The 26,307-nt window shown below is 39.6% G+C and overlaps 1 protein-coding gene across 3 annotated transcripts in view; it reads right to left on the reverse strand.

The window, feature by feature from the left end:
* rps6ka5 (ribosomal protein S6 kinase, polypeptide 5) overlaps positions 1 to 25,894 on the reverse strand; it is a 32,196-nt gene extending 6,302 nt beyond the window's left edge. Inside the window, exons 1-18 of one of the 3 annotated variants that reach the window (XR_013293720.1) lie at positions 25,585 to 25,894; positions 22,595 to 22,666; positions 22,266 to 22,484; positions 21,287 to 21,402; positions 21,117 to 21,218; positions 20,404 to 20,487; positions 20,207 to 20,310; positions 19,970 to 20,120; positions 19,737 to 19,898; positions 16,835 to 16,960; positions 16,309 to 16,442; positions 16,139 to 16,232; positions 14,508 to 14,678; positions 14,232 to 14,423; positions 12,720 to 12,879; positions 12,334 to 12,497; positions 10,371 to 11,166; positions 2,614 to 9,000 (exon numbers count right to left, since the gene is read on the reverse strand). Coding sequence is in view for 1 of the 3 variants with exons in the window: in XM_077562653.1 (XP_077418779.1) it covers positions 10,858 to 11,166; positions 12,334 to 12,497; positions 12,720 to 12,879; positions 14,232 to 14,423; positions 14,508 to 14,678; positions 16,139 to 16,232; positions 16,309 to 16,442; positions 16,835 to 16,960; positions 19,737 to 19,898; positions 19,970 to 20,120; positions 20,207 to 20,310; positions 20,404 to 20,487; positions 21,117 to 21,218; positions 21,287 to 21,402; positions 22,266 to 22,484; positions 22,595 to 22,666; positions 25,585 to 25,654 (2,430 nt within the window). In the remaining 2 variants the exon portion in view is untranslated. Of the gene's footprint in view, positions 1 to 2,613; positions 11,167 to 12,333; positions 12,498 to 12,719; positions 12,880 to 14,231; positions 14,424 to 14,507; positions 14,679 to 16,138; positions 16,233 to 16,308; positions 16,443 to 16,834; positions 16,961 to 19,736; positions 19,899 to 19,969; positions 20,121 to 20,206; positions 20,311 to 20,403; positions 20,488 to 21,116; positions 21,219 to 21,286; positions 21,403 to 22,265; positions 22,485 to 22,594; positions 22,667 to 25,584 lie in introns of those variants that run through there. The other 2 variants (XR_013293719.1, XM_077562653.1) reach the window with 2 other exon arrangements.
* Positions 25,895 to 26,307: the final 413 nt, after the last annotated feature.

The following is a 26,307-nucleotide window of genomic DNA, read 5'->3' on the forward strand; positions in this document are numbered from 1 at the left end:
TTAAAAAATATTTGAATAAAAATACACAATTAGACAAAAACATCCAAAAACTTGATAAAAGCTACTCAATTGCTAGAAATAAATAAAGGCTGTGCAAAAAAAATAAATAAAAAAATAGGAGTAGAAAATATACCAGAGAAACATCAGACAAAAATAAATAAAAATACTGAATATATACAGTATATATATTTTTAAAACATCAGACAAAAAAATACTGTAATTAGTAGATTCAAACTATTAAAATATTGGGAAAATGGACAAAGAACTCTTTTTTTTTTGGGGGGGGGGGGGGTATGGAGATGACCATAAAGCATCAACACATGCTTGTAGCACGAACACCAGCGTGAACCCATGTTACATAAACAAATGCATTCATCAGTCAAATCATTCAATCCCAAAAAAAAAAACACCTTCACGAGGCTCAACAATAAATTGAGTTCAATAAAACTCAATCATGTCAATTCATGCCAATAAAATCTTACTTGTCCTCAAAGGCCACATGTTGACATGAATGACACCGAATGATGTCAGCTTTTGTGAATGAAGAGGTGGAATTGTGCAGCCACGTCTTCATGTTGTGTGCCGGCAATAACGAAAATTCGCCAGCGTTGGCGTGTGCGTGCGCTGGGCAGATTAGCTGATAGCGTTTGGAGTGGCCGGCCTCCATCTGGATACTTGACCACAGTAATGGAAGCCACACACACACACACACACGCAGAGTGTATAATGAGTTGGTCTGCGGCAACGTGCGCACGACTCAATTAGCCGAGACGCTTCTGGAAGTGCGGCGGCAGTCTCCGTTGTGCAAAACAAAAGCTAGCCCGGGGGACAACATTTCATATCCTATATGCTCTTAAAATGACATGAAATTTACCTGACCTTTTCTCCATTTACTTACAAATGGAAAAAAAAAAAAAAAAGCATAAAAGACTTTTTACAGACCGCAAAATTCAATGAATAAAAGATTGATTGAAATAAAACACCACATGCAGACAATTCAAAATGTCTTTTCAAGGAATGCAATAAAGGGCAAAGAGCGTGCTTCAAGTACGCCTACCATTTAACGAGTTAAATTATTACGAAGCGGAGGGAAATAAATGAAATGACAGGCAAGGTTCGGGTCTCACCAGCGTTTAAACACAGGCGTCAATAAATTCAATTGCAGGAAGCCGGGATTAGTTTTGGAGGTTTTACTCAATGATATAAACAAAGAGCTTTATTTATACTGTACAAAACAAACAAACAAACAAACCAAAAATAATTGGAATTATTATATCTTATCTGATTAATACATAATATCTTATATTTGACTTTTTTTTTCCTTCAATACTTGTCCTCACAGAAATTGTGGTTTTCTTCAGATTTTGCCATTTGGCGGAATTTGGCTATTTTGGACTTAGATCATATATTGGAACATTTTGTTTGCATTTCCCCCCCACAATTTATGTACTGTCATCATCGCCAGTATCATATACTGCTGGTTGCTTGAAAGTAAATAAACATTAGCAAACAAAGTTGAGCGCTATAGTGATCTATGTCCAAACTACACTAAATTCACCAATATTTCATAAAAGTTGATCAATAATATTCACTTCTACTAAAGTGCAGATACACGGACTTCCAAGATGAACACAACTTACTTTTGGGGTTTTCATCTTTACAAATTTGGACAAATTTGAAGTCTACTTTCACGGGCGCCGCCATCTTGGAAATTGAGTCGGCACAAGCGTTGCATTTAAGATTCAGGAAATGGTTGAGTGCAATAATAGACTGCCCCCTATTTGCCAAAACTGGAACTACATCCTCCTTTTGCGCAGCACTCATCAAAGTTCTATTCATATTTGCACACCTAAAAATCGAGTCAGTTTTCAGTGGTTATACTGGATAAGGGGAAAGAAAAAGTAAGGCTATTGCATAATACTTATATAAACACTGTGAACAATACAGACTTGAGCCATGACGGATGCCGGGCAGGTAGAAATATGTGATTTCTATCAGACTATCAACATTTTAAATAATAATAAGAATGGATTTAATTGTACATGATCAATGAAAATCATTGATAGAAACAAATATGGTGGCTTCAACTTCACACTAAACGGACCCCGTATCAAAATCTATTGCAGCATTATATTAGATAAAGATGCAGTATAATGAAAAGATGTATACGTACAGTATATTGGTATAAATTCTACAAAAGGCTAAATTAAAAATCATTTTGTAATACAATGCATAATACATTTCTGGATTTATGTTGTTTTAAATCCATATACAGTGCTAGTAACATAAAATATAAACAAACACTGTTCTGAGAGATGTTTGAGATTAAGCACGCCCTCTTCTGTCCGTTTTAAGTTCTACACAAGTGCCCCCCAAAAATATTGCTACATTGGCTGTCTTGTTTTATTTTTGCATAGGCAAATAGGGAAGAAATGGCAAAATATATACTTTGTGTACATTTTTATTTTACCAAATAAATATTTACTTTTTTTTTTTTTTTAAATCTCCCAATTAAAGCTGCCGTTTCAATCAATGATCATTCAAATGTACAAATTCATCTTTTTTTTATTTTTGTTAAATCGGTGTAGCCAAAGAAACAATGTGCAGTACAAGTTGGTAAACACAAAGGAACATTTATTTTAACATGACAATCAAACAGTTCCCGGAGACCTTAAAGGTCTAAAATAAATAAGAATATATTTGCACATCACACAATGGTCAGTGCGGGGGGAAAAACAACTGCAGACAATAAATTGATCAGTCAACAATTATTACAGTAGTCATTTTCTTTTTTTCTTTTTTTAAACAAAGAAGTAGCATAAAGAGGATGTATAGGACTTGAATAGCTTGACATCCTTCCACATGTGCTTTGCTGCCATCTGGCGGCCGCTTACTAAAACAACATGCCTGGGTACCTTTTTTTTTCTTTTCTCTTTTTAAATAACCAGGTTTAGTACCAAAAGAAATATAAACAAACGAAAACAAATGAGCAAATAAACATACGGTTAAGTTTTTGAGAAGAAAAAGACATCTAATGTACTTCCTCCCATTTGGCTAAAGGCCTCAAACGATTCACAGTGGACGACAAGTTCGATAAAGAAAGAAGCAAAAGCTCTTTGCGGAGGTTCTTGTTGATGCAAATGAAGTCGACCGTAACGGATTACCAAGTGCAAAGTGTCGCATCTCAAAGGGATTTACTGCTACAGTACATTTTCTTTACACGTGAGAATTGATGTGGGAAGGAAAAACCAAAAAGGAAAACGGAGCAGCCGCGAACTTCTCGAGGGATTTCTATAAGATTTTGTACAAAAAGTAGTGTCACTTTTTTGGCATACTGGAAAAAGACTTTTTGTTTGTTTGTTTAAAGTGACGTCAAAATGTGTCAATTTCAGGGGGATAAGGTTCAGGAAATTAAAATGTTATGTATCAAAATGAAAGTAGAAACATGTGATAACCATACAATGGGAAACTAAATCTTCTAATATTTTTGTCAAATTGAAAAATATAAATAAATTTGTATATTGTAATATAAATATATTTGTATTTCTCATATTTTTTGTATTTCCAACTTTTTTTGGTCTTATTTAGTTATTTTTCTCCTTTTTTTAAACTTCTATTTATTATTTTTGCATTTAGCAAATTTTCATGTCAAGAATTTCATAGTTAGTTTTGATCAAATTATTTTTTAACTTTTCTAGAAAAGTAGAAAAGTGTGATGATAACCCTGAATATTTTGTAGTAGTATTTTTCGTCCAATATTTTTGTAAAATTATTGTGATATATATATTTTTAATTTCTCATAATCTTTAGTATGTGTGCAATTTGTTTATTTTTTTTGTCCACTTTTGTAATACTTTTGTGGGGCTCTGTCTAATATTTTTGCATTTTGCACTGTAAAGTTTTCAATTCTTGACACTTTTCATCTAGATAAATTTATTTCCAAAATTAACTCAAATAAAAAGTGTGACGATAATCATAGAACAGTAAATGGACCACTGCGAGTGTGTCAGTGGTATTCCAAGGGTGAGGTTTTTTTTTTTTTTAAGTTATGCTATACTGTGTTGTGGTGAACTTATTTTTTTTTTTACTGTATGACGGTTAGCGTAAACAGCTACTTTAACACATGGCCTGTACATTTAAGAAATAATGGCACATTAATTTCTAAAAATAGAAAGTATAATTTATGGGAAAGGATTGTGATCGATGTCGCTTGAAGAACTTTTTATTTTTGTACAATTTCTTGCTAAAGTTTCTGTCCGATTCCAGGTGTTATTTATGGATGAAAATTAAAGTACGTAGCCTGCTAGCTAACAAATACAACCGCATCGGTGCATCATTACAGCTTCCTATACAGTTAGGAAGCAATTTTTTCAGTTTTTGTTTTTTACTAGCTCTCTATAAAAGAGCTTTTTTTTTCTCCCCAGTCGAGTTGTACGGGTTTTACAGGCCATAACAATGGTGAATAGTTTTGAACTGAGATATCCTTGATCTTCTTTTATATATATATTAAAAAAAAATCTATCATAAAAAGCTGTTATTTGAACAGTTTTAGATCCAATGTTTACAAAAAGAAGAGCGTCACTGAGTCAAAGTAGGGATGTTTGATACCACTTTTTTTTTTTCAGACCAATACCAGTGCAAGTGTTCACTCAAGTACTCACACACCGAAACAACTATTTAAATAAAGCAGTAACAAGTAAAATTGTGACTTTTTTTTTCACGGTGTAAACTATTATTACTCTATAGGCCAGGGCCAACAACCTCATGAGTAGCCCACGGGACTGTTTTAAGAATAGCTCACTAGTGATGGCTAACTTGGAATGTTGTACAAGTGATTATTTGAAAATGTCAACATTTGCAGAGGTTCATGGAAATAAAGCGTTGCATATTGATATTTACCTGTTTCTTAATAATTGTGGAAAATAATTAACATGATTTGCGTCTGCAATTAATATCATATAACGTCATTAAAGGTCATTTGAGCGAATGTGTTATTTCAGAAGTGCGTTATGAAACTGGTAGCCCTTCACATGAATCAGTAAGAAGTCGCTTTCAGGTTCAAAAAGGTCGGTGATCCCTGATAGAGGCAATTAATACAAAGCTGTTAAGTGGCTGTTCCCTGTATTAATGTAAAGGTTCCACAGACTGTAGAAATGGAATTTCAGGGATGTGATTTGACCAAAGTGAAATTATCTGAAAATTTAGCCGGGGGTCTGGGGGCCGCTGGCACCCAGCTAGGTCCAGGGCAGTGCCCTGGTGGGGGGACAAGGGGGGCGAAGCCCCCCGGAGCTCATGGGTTTTCCGTGTTTTCAATGTATATTGAACTATCCCATATAAAATGGCAGTTTTAGTCAACTCAAAATCAGTCACATTCAAAAACATTGGACTGCCTTTGCTTTTAAAAACTGTCACTGAGAATATCATCATATCTAACTAATGTGATTACTAAGTTAACACATAAATAATGTTGAAGAGTTCAAATTTCATGAACAAATAATTGTATCATGACCAAATGAAAAGTAACTCATATTAGAGCATACCACAAATGTCTTTGTTATAGCAGAAGATGTTATCTGTCGGAGTCATGTGCATACACAATCAACTACTAAAAAAAATAAATAAATAAAAAAGATAATCGGATTTTTTTGGGGGGGGGGGAGATAAAAAAAAGCGGAATTCCGCGAATTAGCGGAAAAATCACATCCCTGTAAGTTGTATTTACAGTGGACCCACACTATTTGCGGGCATTAGCGACCGGGGCCGGCCCCCGAACAGTGAAACGCCGTATATTGAAATGCATGGAAGAACAAACAAATAACATTTAAAAAACAAGTTCTTCAAAAAAAACACTGATTAGTCCTGTTTTTTCTTTTTTAAGACAAAAAAAAAAAAAAACAGGATGATATAGATTTATAGACAAGATGATTATTTATTTTTTTGCCAACACTGATTAGTATTGAATATACATTTTCCACAAAAATTTGATTGGGGTGGAATATTTAAAAATATTGTGGAAAAAAAACTGTTAAAATGTGAATCTGAGGGGGCCAAACCATAAGTATGCGGGGTCCACTGTATTATATTAATTTATTTCTAACAATAACGTATTTATGATTTTAAAGGATACTTGACTCATTGAGCCATTTTCAACAGTAAAAAGTTAATATTTTGTCCTAAATTAATTTGATTACTTTATTATTTTTCATGTTCAATTAATACCTTTACAAAAATATTTCTCCCATTTGCTGTCAACTGAAGGTAACGACCAATCGTGGCTCGGTTTGCTGAACAAACCTAGAAAACAGGCGAGTCATGACTGGCCGTTACTTACTTCCTCAGCACAGGTGATGTCATCTTAAGTCGACAGCAAGTGGAAAAAATGTTTTTTAAAGGTATTCATTTTACATTAGAATAAACAGTTGGGTCAAAAATAACCCAACTATGGGTTTAATGAAGCGATCCCCTACTTGGGTCAATTTGACCCAACTTTCTGGGTTGTTTTATACAAAATGACCAAATTTTTTGACCTAAGTAAAGGATCTGACCAATATTTATCAGTTGTTTTATACTGAAAGACCCATTTCTTGACTCAAAGTTGGGTCAAATTGACCCATAAAGTGGATCGGTCCATTTTTTATCCATCATTTTTGACCCAACTGTTTTTAGAGTGAATGAAGTTCTCAAATTAATTATGGACAAAATCTGAACTTTTTACTGCTGAAAATGGCTCAATGAGTCAAGTATCCTTTTAATGTCATATTTTTTACCATGTATCAAACCATGGATCAGAAATGGAGACACAAATGGATTTTTTACTTTGGTGTATCGTTACAGCCGTAGCACACGCTACTCTCAACGAGAGAATTTTTTTTTTTAATATCCAAAATCAGTCGATCGTCAAAATGTATTGAAATGCCCTGGTATCGAATAAAACACGTCAAGCTCATTCAGGATACGCCAAGGGCTAAATCAAAGGAGTGTGGTTTAAAGGGTGGATGTGTGGCTGAAGGCGCTAATTGATAAACGAGCTCCTGGAGCAGCTCTTTCCGGGGACACGTTGTCGGAATGGACGGAAGGAGGCTGGTGTTTTCTTTGCAACAAACAAGTGGCGCACATCAGCTAATAGCGGCTGGCTCCCAGAGGGGGCTGAGTTTCAATGTAGGACACTCTTCCTCTTTGCTCCACTTGAGCTATTAATACACCCAAACAAAAGAAGAAGGGCTGCCGGATGGAGGTTGGCGGGGGGTTCGAGAAGAGCTTTGTAGTGCTGCTGCTGCTCCAAGGATTCCACAGATCCCGCTTTTCGCGTTCCCATTGTGGACGACGGACACGGTGCAAGTGCGCACTTTGCTTGCAGTCGCGCTTAAGAGATCGAAGAGGTCTCGCTCGCTCAACGACAGGACCAAAAAAAAAAAAAAAAACGGCATAAAAAGGGAGATGCATAGTGCATGCATAAAACGAGAAAAGATCGGAGCAGTGGGACAAAACAAACACTGGTTTTGCATAAACTGCAGGAGAGGGGAGAGATTGCAGAGGAGCTACCTCAAGGTTATTATCAGCGGTAGAATCGCGCTTTGGTTTTGCAGCTGTGTGCATCCAAACGGAAGACGGGGAGAAGCGCTCCCACCAAAACAAAAACAATTTTGGGGCACGACTCGAGGGCCAGAGCGGGGTTTGCATGCATGGCTTTTCAAACGCTAAAATTTGTGATTTAATGTTGCTGCGTAAACATCCGCCGACAACAAACCAGAAGTGAGCATGCGCGAGAATGCTTGATCTGCTCACTGCAGCCCCTTTCACGCTGTCTTTTTGCCCGCTGCAGCGGTAGGTAAAGGTCGACAACCTTTCCTGTCAAAAGAGCCATTTTAGGCCAAATAATTAACCAAAAATCTGTCTGATGCCGCAAAACATTTGAAGATTGTGATGAAGGAGGTGTGTTAGTGTTAGTCTAATGTACTGACGGCCCAAGAGCTAATTATAAAAATATGGAACATCTAATAGAGATTCATTTTCTTTTGTCTTCCGTTTTTTGTTTTGTTTTTGTTGTTTTTCATACATTTTTAGACTTTTCTTTCTGTCAAATTTCTGGCATTTTTGTGGACATTTCATGATTATTTTGGGGACTTCTTCTTTTGTTTTGGGACATTTTATAGTTACTTTGTGTACATTTTCTTTCTGCCTTTTCTTAAATCAATTTTCTGACTTTTTTGCGCAATTTTGTGGACATGTTAAGGTCAATTTGGGGATTTCTTCTTTCGTGTTTTGACATTTTATAATTACATTTTTAAAATGTTTTTTTCTGCCTTTAAAAAAAATATGAAGTGACTTTTTTTGTGGCAATTTTATGTACATTTTATGGTCATATTATTTTGGTCATTTTCCCCCCTCAATTTTTAATCAATTTTCTGACTTTTTGGGGGGCTTTTCCTTTTCTGATTTTTTTGTGGACATTTGAGGTCATTTTGAAAATGTTTTCATCCATCTTTCATCTCTTTTTCTAACAATTTAAAAATTTGGACAGATATTTTTTGAATATTTAATTATTTATTTTTTAATCAAAATCATTCATTCATTAAATCCATATTTTATCTAAAAAAAAATACAAATAAATATGTAAAAAATATTAACTTGTATTAATTGTTTTAGAGCTCCGCAAGGAGCCACAGGAAAGGGACTAAGGACTAGTAAAGACCCCTGCAGTAGAGCCTTTCAGACAGAGCTCACTGAATGGCCGCTGCGGCTTCACCCATTCAGATAACTAGATGCCTGGTGACAACAGTGAAAATTGCCTCCGACAGAATAGTCGGTGAGTCTCTGGTGGTAAACTTCACACTCATGCACTGATATGCCTAGGAACTAGTTTGTGGGTCGATTTAAATCCCCCAAACATCTTTCATCCGTACCTTAGAAACAGCACAGCAGCGAGCCGGAAAAGAGCCAGCGTGAAATGGGCTTGCAATTGATGGTCCCAGAACGGTTCCAAACACAATTTCCGTACAGCTGTGGAGAGAAAATGTTCTGATGAGCTTGAATCTAACCAATCAAGTGATAAATGCGACCAACTTACCGAACACAGCTTTGGTTTATCATTTATGCTATGGTTAGCGAAGTGTATCATCACCACCATATCTAAACCGGACCATGGGAAACGAAAAAGCCATCGAAACCGATAATTAACCCATGAACAATTTCAGACCACTAAAAACTTTGGAGGGAGAATTTTTTTCCCCCAGCAGTCGCTAAGCTGACTAGCTAAAGCTTACAATATTAGGCAGAAAAGAAAAAATTGCTGACACTGTAAGCGCTTATATCGCGCATTCAAATTCACATTGAAAATGTGACTTTTCAGTAGGCGAGTGTTACCTCATGGAGGTACCTCGCTCATGCTCACGTGACGCTACATTTCTGAGAATCGGCACAGACACCCTGCATTTATGACCAAAACAAAACAAACACCACCGCCTACTGATCTGCAGTTTCAAAGTATAATTGCTATTTCTTGGCACGTTTGTTTTAAAAATCAGCACAACAGGAGTCTGCTTTGTGACTTTTCGCACATGTCCGCTGCCTTGAGATCATGTGACCTATAAACACTTTTGGACCCAGCCCCAGACATGACGCGTAAATATTTTTTCCGTCTGGCCACAATGAATATAGAATGTACACAAAATGGTCATTTGTGTCCACTTAATAAACTGTGGCCAAAATATTAATTTGTGGCAAAATATTAATTTATGATTTAATATCATTCACATGACAACTTGGGACGTCTTGGTAAGCAAATGGAACGCATCTTTGCTAGAAAGTCCGATACCCAATATCCTCCAAACCTTCTCGAGAGAAGGTGCACTTGATTTGCTTAGCCAAATGTCCAGAAATTAACTTTAGCATTTCTTGCGCACATTATACCAAATTCAGGGTCACAAATTATTACGACGTGCCAATGTTGTACGTAATTGGGGGTCACAAATTAGTATTTTCTGGCCACAACTACAAAAAAAAAAAAAAATCATGTCTTGTCTGGGGATTTGTATTTTTGTAGTGAATGGATAAATATAAGTTTTCCATTCGGTTGATTTTAAGTGCAGCTTTTGGAATCAGGCTACACTGTTTTGACACTTAAGATAATGTCGCTAAGCGTACTCTCAAGAGGCCTAGTTAGCCAGTTAGCATTGAATCGCTATAAAAACCGAGCCACCGTCGACAACAAACTACTTCTTTGAAAACAGTCTTTTCCAGCTTACCGTAGACGCACGTACACAAAATAGCTTTCTTTTAAAAGACTCGCCATATTCATACCTCCGAGTCGTAAATAAGTTAACAATACATCTCATCATAAATAATCTGGCGTACAAATGGCGTATAAATACCGTGCCCCGCGCGTCTCGCAGAAGACGGCAGTAGTGGACCCACAATGCGGCCGAGCGTTGCTGTTTCCTCTCTCGTGGTAAACACTTGCGACTTTTCCCTTTGGACCTCAGGGGGAGGTGGACCAACATGCAAGACGGGGCTTACAAATTGGAAATGCCGGGAGCTGGGACAGGAGCGCAGCCCTTGCGTTTTTCCCCCCCCGTGACAGCTCCTTTCTAGTCCTGTCCTTTTTTGACACAGTATGAGTGTTTCTGTGTGTCTGTATCGATGATTTTGTTTCTTATTGTTTTTGTTTGTCTTAGCATTGTGTGTTTCTGTATGTGTGTTTCCATATGCTTCTACGCGTGTGCTTCTGTGTGTAGGACCGGAATCGAGAGCGGGACGAGCTATTGCTAGAGGAGGTTTGCTTGATATTGAGGTTGCCGCTCCTTGCTGCATGCTTGCCATGCAAAAACAAAAAAAACCTAAAAGGAGAGAAGGGAGTCGTCACTTCCCGTCAGAAAAGTGAAAGGCGGGAGGCGCCGGCTGCTGCTGCTGCCCCGAGTCCGTTGCGGTGGGCGTGCTCACGGGCGTGGTGCCCGGCGTGCCGTCAGCGTGCCGGTGGCTGCCGTCGTCCCCCTCGGCATAGTTTTTCTCCTGGGACTGCGACGAGGAGGACGAGGAGTGGGTGCTCTCGCCGGAGCTGCTGCGCGTCTCCGTGCTGGTGCTGGTCTTCTTCATCTTCCGCCGCTTCGCCAGCGGCGCCTTGTCTACCGTCTGCAGGCGGAAACCTTCCCGCTTGCATTTGTTGAAAGCCTGCCACACAAGGAGGTTAAAAGCTCTTTAACTTGTTAGAAGTTCATTTGGTAAAAAGTAATACTCTATTTATACATTTATTATAACAAGTGTCTATTCAGACGGGTACCTTTTTTTCTTCTTCAAATAAGACATTTACTGATAAAAAATAAATAAATTTCACTTTTTGTCCCAAAACAGCTCTAGTTTTTTTTTTTTATAAAAAAAAAAATCCTTTCAAGAATGCAAAAATATTAATAATTGCTGATGATATTTTCAGATTAATTACTGTATAATACTGTCTATTCAGGCCATAAGGCTGACAATTTTAAAAAGTAAAAAAAAAAAAAAAAAAAAGTAATGATAAAATTTGGAATTTCATTGTTTGCCCCAAAATAGTTATAGTTTTATATATCTCTCTCTATATTTTTATTTATTTAAGTCAAGAATATTACAAAAATAAATAAATTTCACTTTTTGTCCCAAAACAGCTATAGTTTTATCTCTCTGTCTCTCTCCATTTAAAAAAAAATTCCTTTCAAGAATGCAAAAATATTAATAATTGCTGATGATATTTTCAGATTAATTACTGTATAATACTGTGTATTCAGGCTGAAATTTTTAAAAAGTTAAATAAAATAAAAAGTAATGATAAAATTTGGAATTTCATTGTTTGCCCCAAAATAGTTATAGTTTTATATCTCTCTCTCTCTATTTTTTTTTTATTTAAGTCAAGAACATTACAAAAATAAATAAATAAATTGCTGATATTTTTCAGATTAAACATAATTTTTTTATGCTTTTGCTGGACAGTAATGACAATTTAATATAAAATGTCTACCAGGGCAAATGGTTGTACGACAAGTAATAGTGGTGGCAGTACTACCTGTTATTCTTGGCATCTATTTGAAGCGCTATGTGTTCAAGAGGATGACGCACTGAACCATTAATAGAGGCACGGTGCCAATGAGAATAAAAGAAATGTTGATTGACAGCCAGGCGTTAGCTAGTTTTTGCCATCACATTGGAAATACAGTACAGCGAAAAACATTTTTAGATTGTAGCAGTCGACAGCCAGGCTTTATAATGCGCATTACTGCCATTTGGAGGATTGGAGTCCACTGAACGTCATTAGTCTGCCTTGGAGTAAATCATGACTATTACACTGGATGCGTTAAGCAATCTTACATTAAAGGTAGCTTTGACGTAAGTGTGGACCGACGCAGTGGATGAGCCCAAGATGTCCGGCGTCATGAGTGGGTTGGAAGACAGCTGGCTGTCGTCCTGGAGCCAAGCGTTGTAGCGGAGGCCGCACATCTTGATCCGCTTACTCGGGTCCACGGTCAACAACTCTGCAGGACCGCGGACAGTCATTTGAAGGCATCGGTCAGGGGCACAAAGTCTCACAACCTGCATGTCAAATTTGGAGGCGCCTAATTTTGGGCTGGTCGACAAGGCCCGTCCAGTAAGGAGACATAGGTGGACTGAATAGTTGGACTGTCACAGTTTGAGTTTTCTGTTGTGAGAAAGCCGTCCAACGCTACTACAGGCTTGAAAAAATGCTCTGCTCTCACCTTGGATGAGATCTTTGGCCTGCTGCGACACATTTCTCCAGGCCTCGCCTTCAAAGGAGAAGTCCCCCTGTTTGATTTTCTTCATGATCTCCTCGGCGCTGGTGTGGGTCAGGCTCTGCTCCTGACATTGGAAAGGCACCTGGCCAGACAACATGGTGTACTGCGAACGACATCATGAACATCCACTTCACAACCTCTTCTGTTACGTTGATCTAGATCACCGTCTTATTTTCAATGAATCCTCCGGTCTGCGGAGCATTGCCGAAAATAGCTGCAAGCTGAAGCTGAGCTGCAAATATAGCACGCTTCCATCCGCTCTCATTAAAGTAAAGAAAGGACAGCGGAGGAAATGTCCTGTCCTGATGTGATCGCCCCTCCATTTGCCAGCTGAAGTGAGCGTAGACTTTTTCCAAAAGCTTTTTTTTCCACCACTCACATTCACAGCTATGTTCATTACAAACAATTTGGGGGACTCTGATATTAACTGAGACATAATGGAACATGTTGATAAGGAATAGGTGATATTGTGGGACAGTGTGGGACAAAAATTGACACAATAGGGGACAAGGTGAGACACAATAGGTGCCATTGTAGGACACAATGTGCCAAAATGGGAGATAATAGGGGCCATTTAAGGGACATGCTGAGACACAGTAGTTCAAATTGTTAGACAACATGGGACAAAACAGCACATGATTGGGGCCATTAATGGACACTATGGGATAGAATAGGACTTAAAGAGACATAATGGCCCATTATAGATGAGACAATGCGGAGAAGAGGTACACGATAAGACACAATAGATGACATTTTAGGACAATATGAGACATAAAGTAATGGGACACACTGGGACATGAGACAAAAAAGGGGGTACACTATATGGGCTATGATGGGACAAAAGACTCCCAGTCATTTTCACTGAAGCAACCCCCTTCGCTCCCAGCTGTTTTACTGGATTTTGACAGATTTTTACAAGGTCCACAGAATATTGTGTTCTATTGCTATAAAAACATGGAACCTACCAAAATAAAGATTAGAGTCTCTTCTTCCATCAGGAAAAAAAGTATTTTTGTATCCGTTTCCGTTTTGTAAGAATTAGTATTAGATTATAGCTAAATTTCATCATTATTCACAAATCTGTTGAAAACACTGGCAAAAAGAGCTTGTTGCAACATGGCCCTGGCTGATCTCTTATACTCTGCTGCCACCTCCTGGCCATGTTGTGTAAAAACTGCCATTGCTTTAAGCCACCTCTTCATGTCAGAAGCTGCATCAAGCCTTCTATATGCGCTTGCGTACAAAAACGTATAAATACGTTTTGGGGAGTGAAGGACACAGCATTAAAAAACGTATTTACACGTTTTGGGGTTTGAATGAGTTAATGTGCAAAACAGGACAAATGAGTATATGATGAACCATGATAGGGGACATTGCAGGACAGTATGGTAAAAAAATTATACAAAATGGGACACGGGGGGGAACGGCGTTATTTTTTCCTGACTCTCCACTCACCAGAATGACGCCCAGACTCCACAGATCGCACGATTCGTCGTAGCCAGCATACTTGAGTATCTCGGGTGCGGCGTACTGCAGGGTGAAGCAGGGCGTCTTCAGCAGCTGATTGTCCGGCGGCTTGAGGCGGGCGAAGCCAAAGTCGATGATTTTGATCTCTGAGTTCTCGCTCTCATCGGTGAATAGCAGGTTCTACGGAGAGGTTCCGCACACACACTCTTACTACTGCTTTGAAGAAAAAAAAAACGGGTCGCGTATGCCGAGTGTGTCGACTACCTCTGGTTTCAGATCCCGGTGCACCACGCCAACGTCGTGCATGTGGCTGACCGCCGAAACCAGCTTGCGCATAATGCGACTGGCCTCCGTCTCGCTGAAGTGCCGCTTCTGGCGGATGCGCTCCAGCAGCTCCCCTCCGCCGAGCAGCTCCAGGACCAGATATGTGTGGAGCTGCGGCAAAAACAAAAAAACGGTAAATCCCCGGCAATTCACAAGTCAAGATTCACCACAGATTGACAATTTTTCTGTAGAATCATTAATCATGCCATGCTTGTGCTTCTTTCTAATGCCTTAAGATGTCAAGTGCTTATTTTTACTTTCCCTGTCAAAAAAAAGTATTTTTTTATTGAGTTGTACAGGTTATTATAGGTCATATTAACTAATTCCCTCCCAGCCATTCTCACTGAAGCAACCCCCTTCGCTCCCGGCGTTTTACTGGATTTTGACTGACTTTGCAAGGCCCACGGAACATTGTGTTCTATTGCTATAAAAACACGGAGCGTACCAAAAGAAAGATTAGTGTCTCTTGTTTCATCAGAAAAAAAAAAAGTGAATTTCTATCTGTTTCCGTTTTGCAGCAAATTAGCATTAGAATATAAATAAGTTTCATCATTATTCACAAATCATTTTGGGACACTAGTAATATTTAAAATAGAACGTATTTTATAAGTTTTTGGGAGCAAATGAGTTAATGTTGGAAAAAAAAAAAATCATTTATTTTGGTGTAAATGTTTTATATCACAAAAAAACAGCATTTGAATTGGGGCGTGTAAATTGTTTATATATTCCTTTATATATTTTTATATATTGTATGTTTAAAAAAAAAATGGGAGTATATACACACCACTGATTGAAATTTAGAAATAGGAAAGCAGTAATTGGTATCTTAGTTTTTTTAAAAAAAATTTTATCCATCCATCCATCGTCTTAACCGCTTGCCCTCACAAGGGTCACGGGGGGGGGGGGGGGGGGGGGGCGCTGGAGCCTATCCCAGCTGGCTTCGGGCAGTAGGCGGGGCACCCCCTGAACTGGTTGCCAGCCAATCACAGGGCACACAGAGACTAATTCATTTTTTTCATGTATTATTTTTTTGTAATTTCACTTATTGTATTTTTGTATTTTATTGACAGTTTTTTTTTAATAGTTGGTTTTACTAGATTTTATGTGTATGATAGCGTGTGAATCTCAATGTGTAGCACTTTGGAAACGTTTGTTTTATAAAAATGTGTTATAGAAATATAGGGATTGGATTGGATTAAAGTGGTGATATATAAGCCAGCGTCATTGTGCTTCTTGTCAAAATGTTCCAAATCAAATCCTCTATGGGGCATTATATTGTAAAATTAGTTTGAAATTATGTTTTAGGCATATAGTATGGGGTATATTTAGAGTTTCACTGCGTTCACGTAAATGTGTCAAAAACAACAGAGGTTAGTTTGAAGCAAACTTTATGGGGCCGCTCTTTGGAACACAATTAGTGAGTGTATCTAGGTCTGCTTTATGGGACAGCGCATAAAGAGAGACCGTAACAACACGTCCTGGGATTTCAGCCTCCTCGTTAATTAGGCCTTTTAGGCGAATTAACGAGGGTACGAGCAACCCAAGCAGAGTGAAGGGGTGAGGGGGCACACCTGGTCGTGGTAAATATCCTGCAACTTGACGATGTTCGGGTGGCCATCGCAGAGCTTCAGGGCGGCTATTTCCCGTTGAGTCTGCGCCTCCATCCTGGAAGAAAAAGGCAAAAAGGTCAAAGCAACATTTGGCATGAGCAAACAGTGGTTTTCTTTGATGAACTTGGTACCGCTTGCTGATTATCTTGACGGCGTATTTCTGCCCAGTTTTCTTGTGCGTGCAGCGCCGGCAGATGGAGAAGCTCCCCTCACCCAGGGCGCTGTCCTTTAGGTCCATCTCATAGCTCGTGTAGAAAGGCGAGTCCTGCCGGAAGCAAAAGCAGGGAGGTTTTATTATTATTATTTTTTTTTATTTAGATCTTATTTTTCTATAGTAAAATAGGGTAAAATAATGTCATTCAAATAAATGTCCAGGGCTGAGAGCGGAACTGATTTTTTTTTTAGAGGGGGGGGGGGGGTGAACTGCTACAACACTCACTAGCATGAGGTTGAAAATAATGAAGCTACCAAAAAATTCACACAGACTAAGCAGGCAGGCAGTTTTGTACACTGCAGAACAGCAGGGATGTTGACGAGAACACCCGAGCGGCTCTAAACGAATAAACAGGGCCATCACAAATTTAAATGAGCAGATAAGCAGGTGTCAACGGAGAGGGAGCGAAGAGTCTTGCGCGCCTGCCTAGCATCCGTCCATACCTTCATCATGGCACTGCGAGCCACTGCGACCGACCCGGGCCGCTCAGAGCCGCCGCACAGCTGGACGGGATCGTCCATCACCACGTTCCTCTTGAACAGGATGGAGGGGGCCATGAAAGAGTAGCCCTAGATGCCCCCCCGGAAACAAAACAAACAAATAGATAAAATAGATAACAAACCATTCAATTCAAAATTGTTATTCATTCTTTAAATAAAAAATAAATACAAATGAAAGTGGACAGAAAAAAGTCAAACTCATGATATCTGTTCAACACAAAATAAAACACAGCAAGCAGTCAAGACGCTTTCAATGTAACAATTAAACTATCATAATAATTCAACGGCATGACCTTGTGCTATTCATATTTTTCCAATAATTGTGCTTTTATACATTTTTTAAAAATACAAACGATTTAGTTTTATAAGCCAGATTGTTCCACAAACTGACACCTTGAGTTGAAAAACGTCGTTCTTTTAAACTGTATATAATAAAACTAAAAGTATGTTACCATGCGTTATATGCCAAACAGACGATTAAGTTGATTGAATACTTTAAAAAGTCCGTGTGTGAATGTTTGTTTGCTTTAGCTCGCAACCCGTCCAGGGTGCAGCAATGTAAACTTGGATAGAGTCCGGCTGTATTGTTCATATTGCGCTGAGCAAGCCAACACTTTCCAGGAGGGTTGAACGACTGGGAAAAAATAATCTGCCATTTTTTTCCCCCTCCATATTGGGATTGTGATTAATATGGGATTATTTTTTCAAGGTCCCCTTCCCATGTGTGTGTGTGTTTTTTTTTTAAAACAAGCAATACATGGATCTGTTACAATAATCAATATCAGATTCATTCTACATACGTTTGGTTTTATAGGTTAGTTAATGAGTTGGCTTGAATGAGTTGTTTGTCACCGATGTCACACATGAAGTTTTGTTTGAATTTTGAGGCATATTTCTCCAGACAATATGCAAATCCTACAGATTTTTTTTCAACTTTAGAGGTTTCCACTGTATTTTTCAGCAAGTGACATTTTGGTACATCTTTCCCAGGAAATATAAATCGCCAGTCTAATAATCACACCAATTCTGCACGGAAATTGTCCAGCTGTTCCTTTTTTGTGTGTGCTGTTGTTGTTGCACCAACTCTTATTGTGAAGAGACGGCTGCTTAATTCCAACTGCGGGCATTCCGGAGCCGCAAGCATTGGCATTAATCTTGCACGCACATACACACACGCAGCTGTGGCGCGCGCGGGTTGACAGCCGCGGATGGACGGAAGCATGGCTGCGTGAATGAATGAGATGCCCCAAATTGCCGGGCTTGAAAATGTGATTGCTGTCAAAATTACCGCCTGGCGCTCCTAATGCAATTTTAATTCTGTTTTGTTAGACACCGTTGGTGGGGCGGGGGGGGCGGGCTGGGGGGAGCACATGGTGAGACCCCTCCCCTCCCCAGGCAGCTGAGAGCGAAAATGTGCAATCAAAGACGGGGAGGCGTAACCGCGGCAGACGCGCCGAGGCGCCACGAGTGTCACCTTTTATTCCGCCAGAGAAGCCAAGCTAATGCGTCTATTGATCGCGCGCCGGCTCGAGCATCCAGAAGGCAATCGAGAGTTGAAATTCCAACGCCCATACATGAGCCGGCGGTGGGGAGTTATGGCCCGTATTACGGTTCAAAGCGAAACCATCAAAAATAGTCATTCGCATCTGTGACTTCAATGGGGCAAACGGCGTGCGGCTGCAATTACGCCGATGAAAGGCTCATTGAGGCGGCGTGAATGGCGACGGGCGCGCACACAGACGCGTGTTGACTTACAGCAACCTTTTGAGGACATTCACAACTTCACTCCATTACTTGGATTGCGGCGGAGCACGTCAAATATAGTCGCAATCGCGGAACGGGAATCAACATTCCACATCAGAGAAACAAATATTAATGGATGAGTGTGCGCTGACCGACTTTTGATGTCATTAAGTGACAATGTCATGTGTAAAAAGAGACATTATGCATCCATCCATCCATTTTTTTTACACCATTGGTTCTCTCCTATTGTTACTGTATACTGGTTAACTTATTCAAACCCAAAAACGTGTAAATAAGTTTTTTAATACTTTGTCCTTCACTCCCAAAAACGTATTTATACGTTTGTTTGTTTTTATGCTAGAACATACAGATGGCTTTGATGCAACTTCTGACATGAAGAGGTGGCTTAAAGCAATACTAGTTATTATAAAAAAAAAAGAGACTCTAATCTTTCTTTTGGTAGGTTCCATGTTTTTATAGCAATAGAACACATAATTCTGTGGGCCTTGCAAAATCCGGTAAAACGGCCAGGAGCGAAGGAGGTTGCTTCAGAGAAAATGGCTGGGAGTGTCCTTTTTAACTATAAGAAGCTATTGTACACGTAGAAGAGTACATTTGACGCTCTGAAATCCCACGTTGTTTAAGTGATGATTAGAGGCAGTTATTTGTCCAGAGATTCTCTGATTGATTAAAAATCATTTTTGCAAAGGTGTATTTTTCTTACATTAAATCTATCTTCATTTTTGGAACACGCAAAGAGGACAAAATTCAATTATTCCTCTTCAAGTGCATGAAACAATAAATATTTTTTGTGTCAAAACAGCTTTTGAAAATGCATATACAGTAACTTTCTTTTTTTTTTTTTTAAACACCATTTGACATGAGTATGACGTGTATTAAAAAAATACACTTTGATTTACAAGTGACCTGATTTAGAGTTTCCGCAATACAAATCGTCGCTCTGATAATTTTTTCGCTTGGATATGCTAGCAAAAATTTAAGATACGAGCGCTAGATGGTAGTAGCTAAGTCGACTCATTTCGCAACAAGCAGCAGTTTGGCACATGCATAGAAGACAAGCTTTTTATTTTCGGTGTCCTACCTGGAAGATGCGGTCACAGTTCTGCGGCAGAGCGGCGGGCGAGTAGGTGGGGTCCATCTCCGTGAACTCCTCTGCAAAGTTGCTGACATCCAGCTCGTCCCGTATGACCGGTTTGAAGGGGGCAGGCACCTTTTTGGCCGCCAGGTCCTCCCAGTTGATCTTCTGCGAGGGGGACACGTGGCAATCCTATGTCAACTAATTGCCCAGTCCTAGCCACTGTTGGCAGCACGGACCTGGTAAAATGGATGCTTCTTGACATTCTCCACCCCATTTGGACCTGAGCCGAGCCTCTTCTCGGGGTCTTTGGTGAGCAGCCGCTGGATGATGTCTTTGGCCAGCGGCGCCATGTCTTTGGGGAAAGGAGGATCTTTTTTTAGAATCCTCCTGGGGCAGAGAGAGCGAGACAGATGTTTCAGTGTACAATGCGCGCGGCCGGTGGAAGCAAAGCCAGCTGATAAGTAGTTTTGCACCTGGCGATATCCGTGTGCGAGTTCTCGTCGCCGTCGACGGTGAAGGGCGAGCCGCCGGTCAGAAGCTCGTACATCAAAACGCCGAGACTCCACCAGTCCACCGCCTGTGAGGAAAGACACATTATTTGACGCAAGCGCTCTTGGCGTGTACGAGCATCGGTGAGCATAAATCAAAGCCGTAAAAGAAGCAAAGTCACCTTGTCGTGTCCGGACTCGCCTCCTTCCACAATCTCTGGGGCCATGTACTCGATAGTTCCGCACACGGAAAAGGCTCGATCCACCTGTTTTATTGGAATCAAAAGGTCAAAAGCGTCAATCCAAAATCAGCATTATAATCTTTGTAGGGTTTTTTTTTTTTTACTCTATAGACTTTTTATTGATTATTTTTTTTACTGTGTGCTGTTATTGCTTTTATTGTTGCCGAGATTTATTTTATAAATGTAAAGTGTTTTACAAATAGAAACGATTTTTTTTTATATTTTTTTCTAGACAGCTGCTATTGTTCAGATTAGGGGTGTTAAAAAAAGTTATTCTGCATTATATCGCGATATTACAGCGCACAATTCTCATATCAAGTAAGGCCAACCATAGATAACCATTAAGAATTTCACCATCTTTTTTTGTTGTCATTCATCATGTTAAAAATATATACAATGCATAAAAAATATAATTTTTTCAATATTAGCAAGAAAATATGTCATGTTTATGGGGTGAAATTAAGGCACTCATTGGGTGAATTTATTTGCAATTACTGCTAATATTATAACTAATTAATTATTCTATTATTCATTTTATTTTATTATAAGTAATCATTAATATTCCTTTTTCTTCTTTTTTTAATGTAAAATAAATATATTTTTTTAAATCATGTTCACCAGTCTGTAATGTGAATCATATGATGGAGACAAACCTGGTCAAATTCTTTACTGAGGCCAAAGTCTGTGAGGACGATGTGACCGTTTGAGTCCAGCAAAATGTTTTCCAACTTCAAGTCGCGGTACACAATCCCGAGCTGCAACCGGGAAGAGGCTGTAAGCCACGACGACAAACAATGGTAACACACGACCAATGTGCGACCACCTTGTTGAGATGCTCCAGCGCCAGCACGATCTCGCCGCTGTACAGCGCCACTTCCTGCTCTTTGAAGCGCACCCGCTGTACCAGGTGCGTGAAGAGTTCGCCGCCATTGACGTAATCTGCGGAAGACAATAATAGTTACATATAAATGATGGCTTGGATTGTTATGGTGCCATTCAGGGGAGGAGGGTGGAATTTAACTCATTCACTGCCATTGACGGCTATAGGCGTCAAAAATTCATTTGAACTATTTCTATTAGTTTAACATTTTTCCCCACTTTTGTTAACAAAGAGTATGAAAACCTAGATTTTTTTTTTATAGTGTTAGAACAGATATAAAATCTGTGATTAATCATGAGTTAACTAGTAAAGTCATGCGATTAAATACGATTAAAAATTTTAATCACCTGACGCCCCTAATTTTTAATAACCTTTTCTTTATTAAAAAAAAAGATTATTAAAAATAAAATCTTTAAAAAAAATGAGAAATGTTACATCTGTTACCCAAAAAAATCTAGGTTTTCATACTCTTGTTAACAAAAATGGAAAAATATGTTAAACTAATAAGAAATAGTTCAAATGAATTTTGACGTCTTGAGCTGTCAATGGCAGTGAATGAGTTAAATAGGGTACCGGGGTCCCAAGTACAGAGGGGATCCGCGGCTTTTATTAAGTTTTCCCATATTGTGTATGGCAGCGACAAAAAAAGCAAAACTACCCTGTTCGTATTAACATAAAATTGGCAAAATAACGACTAACAATTCAAGAGACAAACAACCTTCTGTAAACTAACTTGCTCTTGAGTAGAGTGACGTCTGTATGAATCACTGAGTCAAACCCGTGATAAAATGTCTAAAAGGAAAGTAGTAATTGCTATTTTTTTTACAAGTTACAAGGTGAGTGACATTCACGCCAGCGTTCTCATGCTTCCGATACAATTTTTTCGAATCCCCGAAAAACGAGATTAAACGCGTCGGCTCACCGAGAATGAGGTGCAGCTTGGTGTCGGTCTGGAAGGCGTAGTGGAGCGTGACGAGGTACGGCGACTGGCGAATGTGCTCTAGCACCTGCCGCTCGCTGCGCGTGTGCTCCGCCGTCTTGGCCTTCTGCACGATGGTGGCCTTCTTCAGGACTTTCATGGCGTACAGCTTGCCCGCGTCGTGGCCGCTCACCTTCCTCACCAGGAACACTTTGCCGTACGCTGGTGGAAGTGTTGACAAAAGGACAGAGGGGAGACGGTTCAACTTCAGCAGCCCACAAAAATTAACAACACACCCAAAAAATTTGCCGCGCCATGAAAAACGGACTTACCTCCCGTGCCGAGCACCTTTAACAGCTCAAAGTTTTCTATTCCCACCCTTTCCACGTGGCCCGTCAAGTTGGCTGAGGCACAAAAACACACACAAAAAATATATATCAGTGTCACATGCACATTATGGAAATGTGAAAAAGACAGCTAAAAGTATTTTCTGTTTTTAGACAGAAGAAATTTTGAGGGCAAGGAATGATATTTGTGACTTGTGCCAAAATGGACCCCACAGCAAAATGAGTCACAGTGACCCATATTTCAGAAATGAGGTTTTGGCATAATCAAAAACAGAATGATCTCAGCTTTCCAATGATATGTCAACCATTACATCATTATCACTCATTACATATAACCACAGATATGAATAGGTACATATGACACGCCACCTTTGAGTTGTGTGCCAATTATTCGACTCAAACGAACGGTAATAGACCATTCAGAGGCCAGTGTTTTGGGGTCATGACTGCTAGCATAGCAACTGCTATTATGGAGTTCAAGGGGATTGTTTATGGAACACACTGTGGATTACTCGCCTATTATTAGCTCGTAATGACGTGGTAGAATTATAAAATGAACACTAAATTAGCAAAACTAAATCGTCAGCTTTACACTGATACATAAAATGTAGCAAAAAAAATGGAATGAAAACACAATAATAAAAAATTACAGGACAGGTTGAAGTTTGTGTGTAATAAATGTTAAAACATCCAGGCAGCATGAATGTAAGGTTGCACAATAAGTCAGAGTGCTTGAAATGACTGAATGAATGAGTGGCTAACAAAAAGCAGCAGCACACTGACAACCCTCCCTCGGGCGTCTTCAGAGTTTGTTGACCTGCAAAAATGTGTGCAACGTTAAAAAAGAAAGAAAAAAAGAACATGTTACATAAATAGCGTGCTTGTTCTTCACACCCACTGGAAATATACACGAGAGGAGGAGGACGCCACATTAAACAGGAGGGGGGTCATTAGCGTCCGTCTTTGAGGTCTTCAGTGCGGCACACGATGTCTCCGCACAGCCGGATCATTGTGCGCAGCGTGCGTTGTAGTGAACGCCTCACCCCTGAGAGCAACTCAAGCACCTCCAACTAGACGTGACAAGGCTGGGAGGCTGGGAGGCTGGGAGGCTGTGTCCCCCCCCCCGCCCCGACTGCTAGGTCAGGAGTGTACGTTGCATAACGGCGTTGTCGTGCTCACCCCGCCGAGGCCGAGTTTGATCCGTGTTTATTAATAGACCCACGGCGGAGGTGCACGACCGAACGCAACTTGCTGACTGCTCCTCAAAACTAGGGCCCGACCGATTGGATTGTTTTAGGCTGATGCCGATTCCGATATTTGGCAGAATAATATTCAGATCACCGACTAATCGCTCAATAAATATGGATTTTTGGCAGAAGAAAATACCAATTACCGATTAATCTACCGATTATTTAAAAATATATATCCTTGGATGTTTGCATCCTTGAATTTTGAGAAAAGAAAGTCTTTGCGGGAGGGCGTCTCGGCTATCTGAAATGCTTCGGACACTGAGACAGACACGACACACTCGCAGCCTCGCACCCGTCGATGGGAACGCGCAACCGAGGGGCACAAAGGCGGAAGCGCAAGTACTGGGACGCGGCCCACACGTAGCAAACCAGAAACTAAAACAAAGTTGATGGGTGAAAACCCGGAAGTCCCGCCTCCTCCGTGGCATATAGTCCATTCGTTATTTGTAGGACAAAACGCTCCCGAAGTCGATGCTAACTTCGCTAGCGGTGTTTTTAAAATGAAACTTTTTTGTATTCAAATATACAGTGGATGTAATTATTACCGTCGTGTGTTAAATTTTACAGTTAACTCCAACTGGGGTGTCATTAAACAGATTAAAGGACGTCTAGGGGACAAGAGAATAACATCCGCTACACACTTGCTAGTTGCTAATGCAAGAAAAATAGTGCATTCAGGGTACTTTCACAGCGTTGGAAACTTCACTTTTCTTTGATGATAGCACAACATTGTTTACAAATTCATGTCAATGTGAAGTATAACTTAGAAGGACTTGTTTTATCATATATATATATATATATATATATATATATATATTCAGTTATTAGTAATTTTAGGTCGTTAATGTCAAAATGTTTTTTGTTGTTTTTTTCCCCAATATTGTCAGCTTTTTTTTTTATATCGCCAATCTCCCACGATATTGTTATAATTATTGTTTTGTGATGTATGGATACCGTTACATCCCTACTCATAGCTCAAGACAAAAAGCAAAAAAAAATTATACAAAAACATATGTGTATTTAAAAAAAAAACTCGCAACCAAGTTACTCGTATCTTAACACACCACTGCGAAAAAACATCACCTATTCACAGTACATCTCTGGTGGATCCGCGGGTGCCAAACCGCGCGTTTGCGAGGGTCCACTACATTTAATATTTTTCAACTTTTAAAATAAATTTAACTCACCAATATGAATGTGGACAGAGCAGCTAAACTATATATAACAAATAAATAAATAATGTAAAACAATTATTTTGTAAATAAACGGTTGTTTGATGACTTCAGCACGTTAGCTCGGCTACGCTTGTGACAGCTCGCCTGGCTTTTTGAGACCGTGTGACCGACAGCTAATAGTTTTGACGCGACTTGGCAGAGACAAGTGGGTGGGGAAGCTAATAACGCGTTACACTTCCTAAAACGAGGGATTGCGGTCTATTCAGGTCAAATGGCACAACAAATAGCTAGTAAGCTAATACAGTTGTTGCCGCGGCCGGCCAATTTAGCTTTGTTTATTAGCCATCGCTTCGGAGTGAGTTGAATGGTTAGGTAACGTTAGTCACCAAAAGGTAGTGCACTTGGTAGGGGAGGCAGTGGCTCAGCTATCCCCCGCCTATTTTTTTTTTTTTTTGCTCGTTTAAGTGGCTCGAACCAACAAGACGACTCTCTTTAGACACATGTACGCTAGCCCGTCTAAAATATGCACGCAATAACGCAGCTCGCTCACCGTTTTTCAGCTCATGTTTCACCGTAAAGAGGTCGCCCTCTCTGGACGGTCCCTCCATCGGCGATGGCATTGTAATTTCTTTGGGCTCCAGTTCAGCTCAGCGGTTCCCGGCGAGGCTCGATTGGCCGAAAAACAAAAAATAATCCTTGGTACTAACTTAAAGGTTTTATCACACACGGCGCCGACATTTTTACGTGCCCGTAAATTGACGGATATGCGGGCAGAATGTTGCCACTCGGGCTGGCAACATGAAGCCAGCGCTGGCAGCCAGTCAGTCGGAAACACTACTTTGCCTCTACCTTCGCAACCAGGCAGCCCCTTGCTGCTCATTGGTGTTGCTACGTGAGATCCCGCTCTCCGATTGGTTGTTTGAACAATGACGACACCAAATCCCGCCTCCTTCAGGACTGCTGCTGTTGTTCCAGCGCGTGTGTTCAAGTTGATTGGAATAAAATGAAGTAAAATAAAATAAATTTTCACTCAATTGAATTCAATTTACACATGTTTGATAACGTGAAATTCATTTATAACCATTTAGTAAATCGAATTAAATTACACTTGTAACTACTTCAAGTCGGTTAATGAAAAGGGGAAAGATTGCTTAATTATTATTTTATTTATTAAACTCATTGTAACTCAAACACACTCTATTGGATATTTTGTGTTGCACAACACACTAAGAACCAGATCACACACATGCAAGCATGCAAAGAGAGCTGTCAC

The sequence above is a fragment of the Vanacampus margaritifer genome, chromosome 1 (genome assembly GCF_051991255.1).
Source record: "Vanacampus margaritifer isolate UIUO_Vmar chromosome 1, RoL_Vmar_1.0, whole genome shotgun sequence".
NCBI classification, from domain to species: Eukaryota; Metazoa; Chordata; class Actinopteri; order Syngnathiformes; family Syngnathidae; genus Vanacampus; species Vanacampus margaritifer.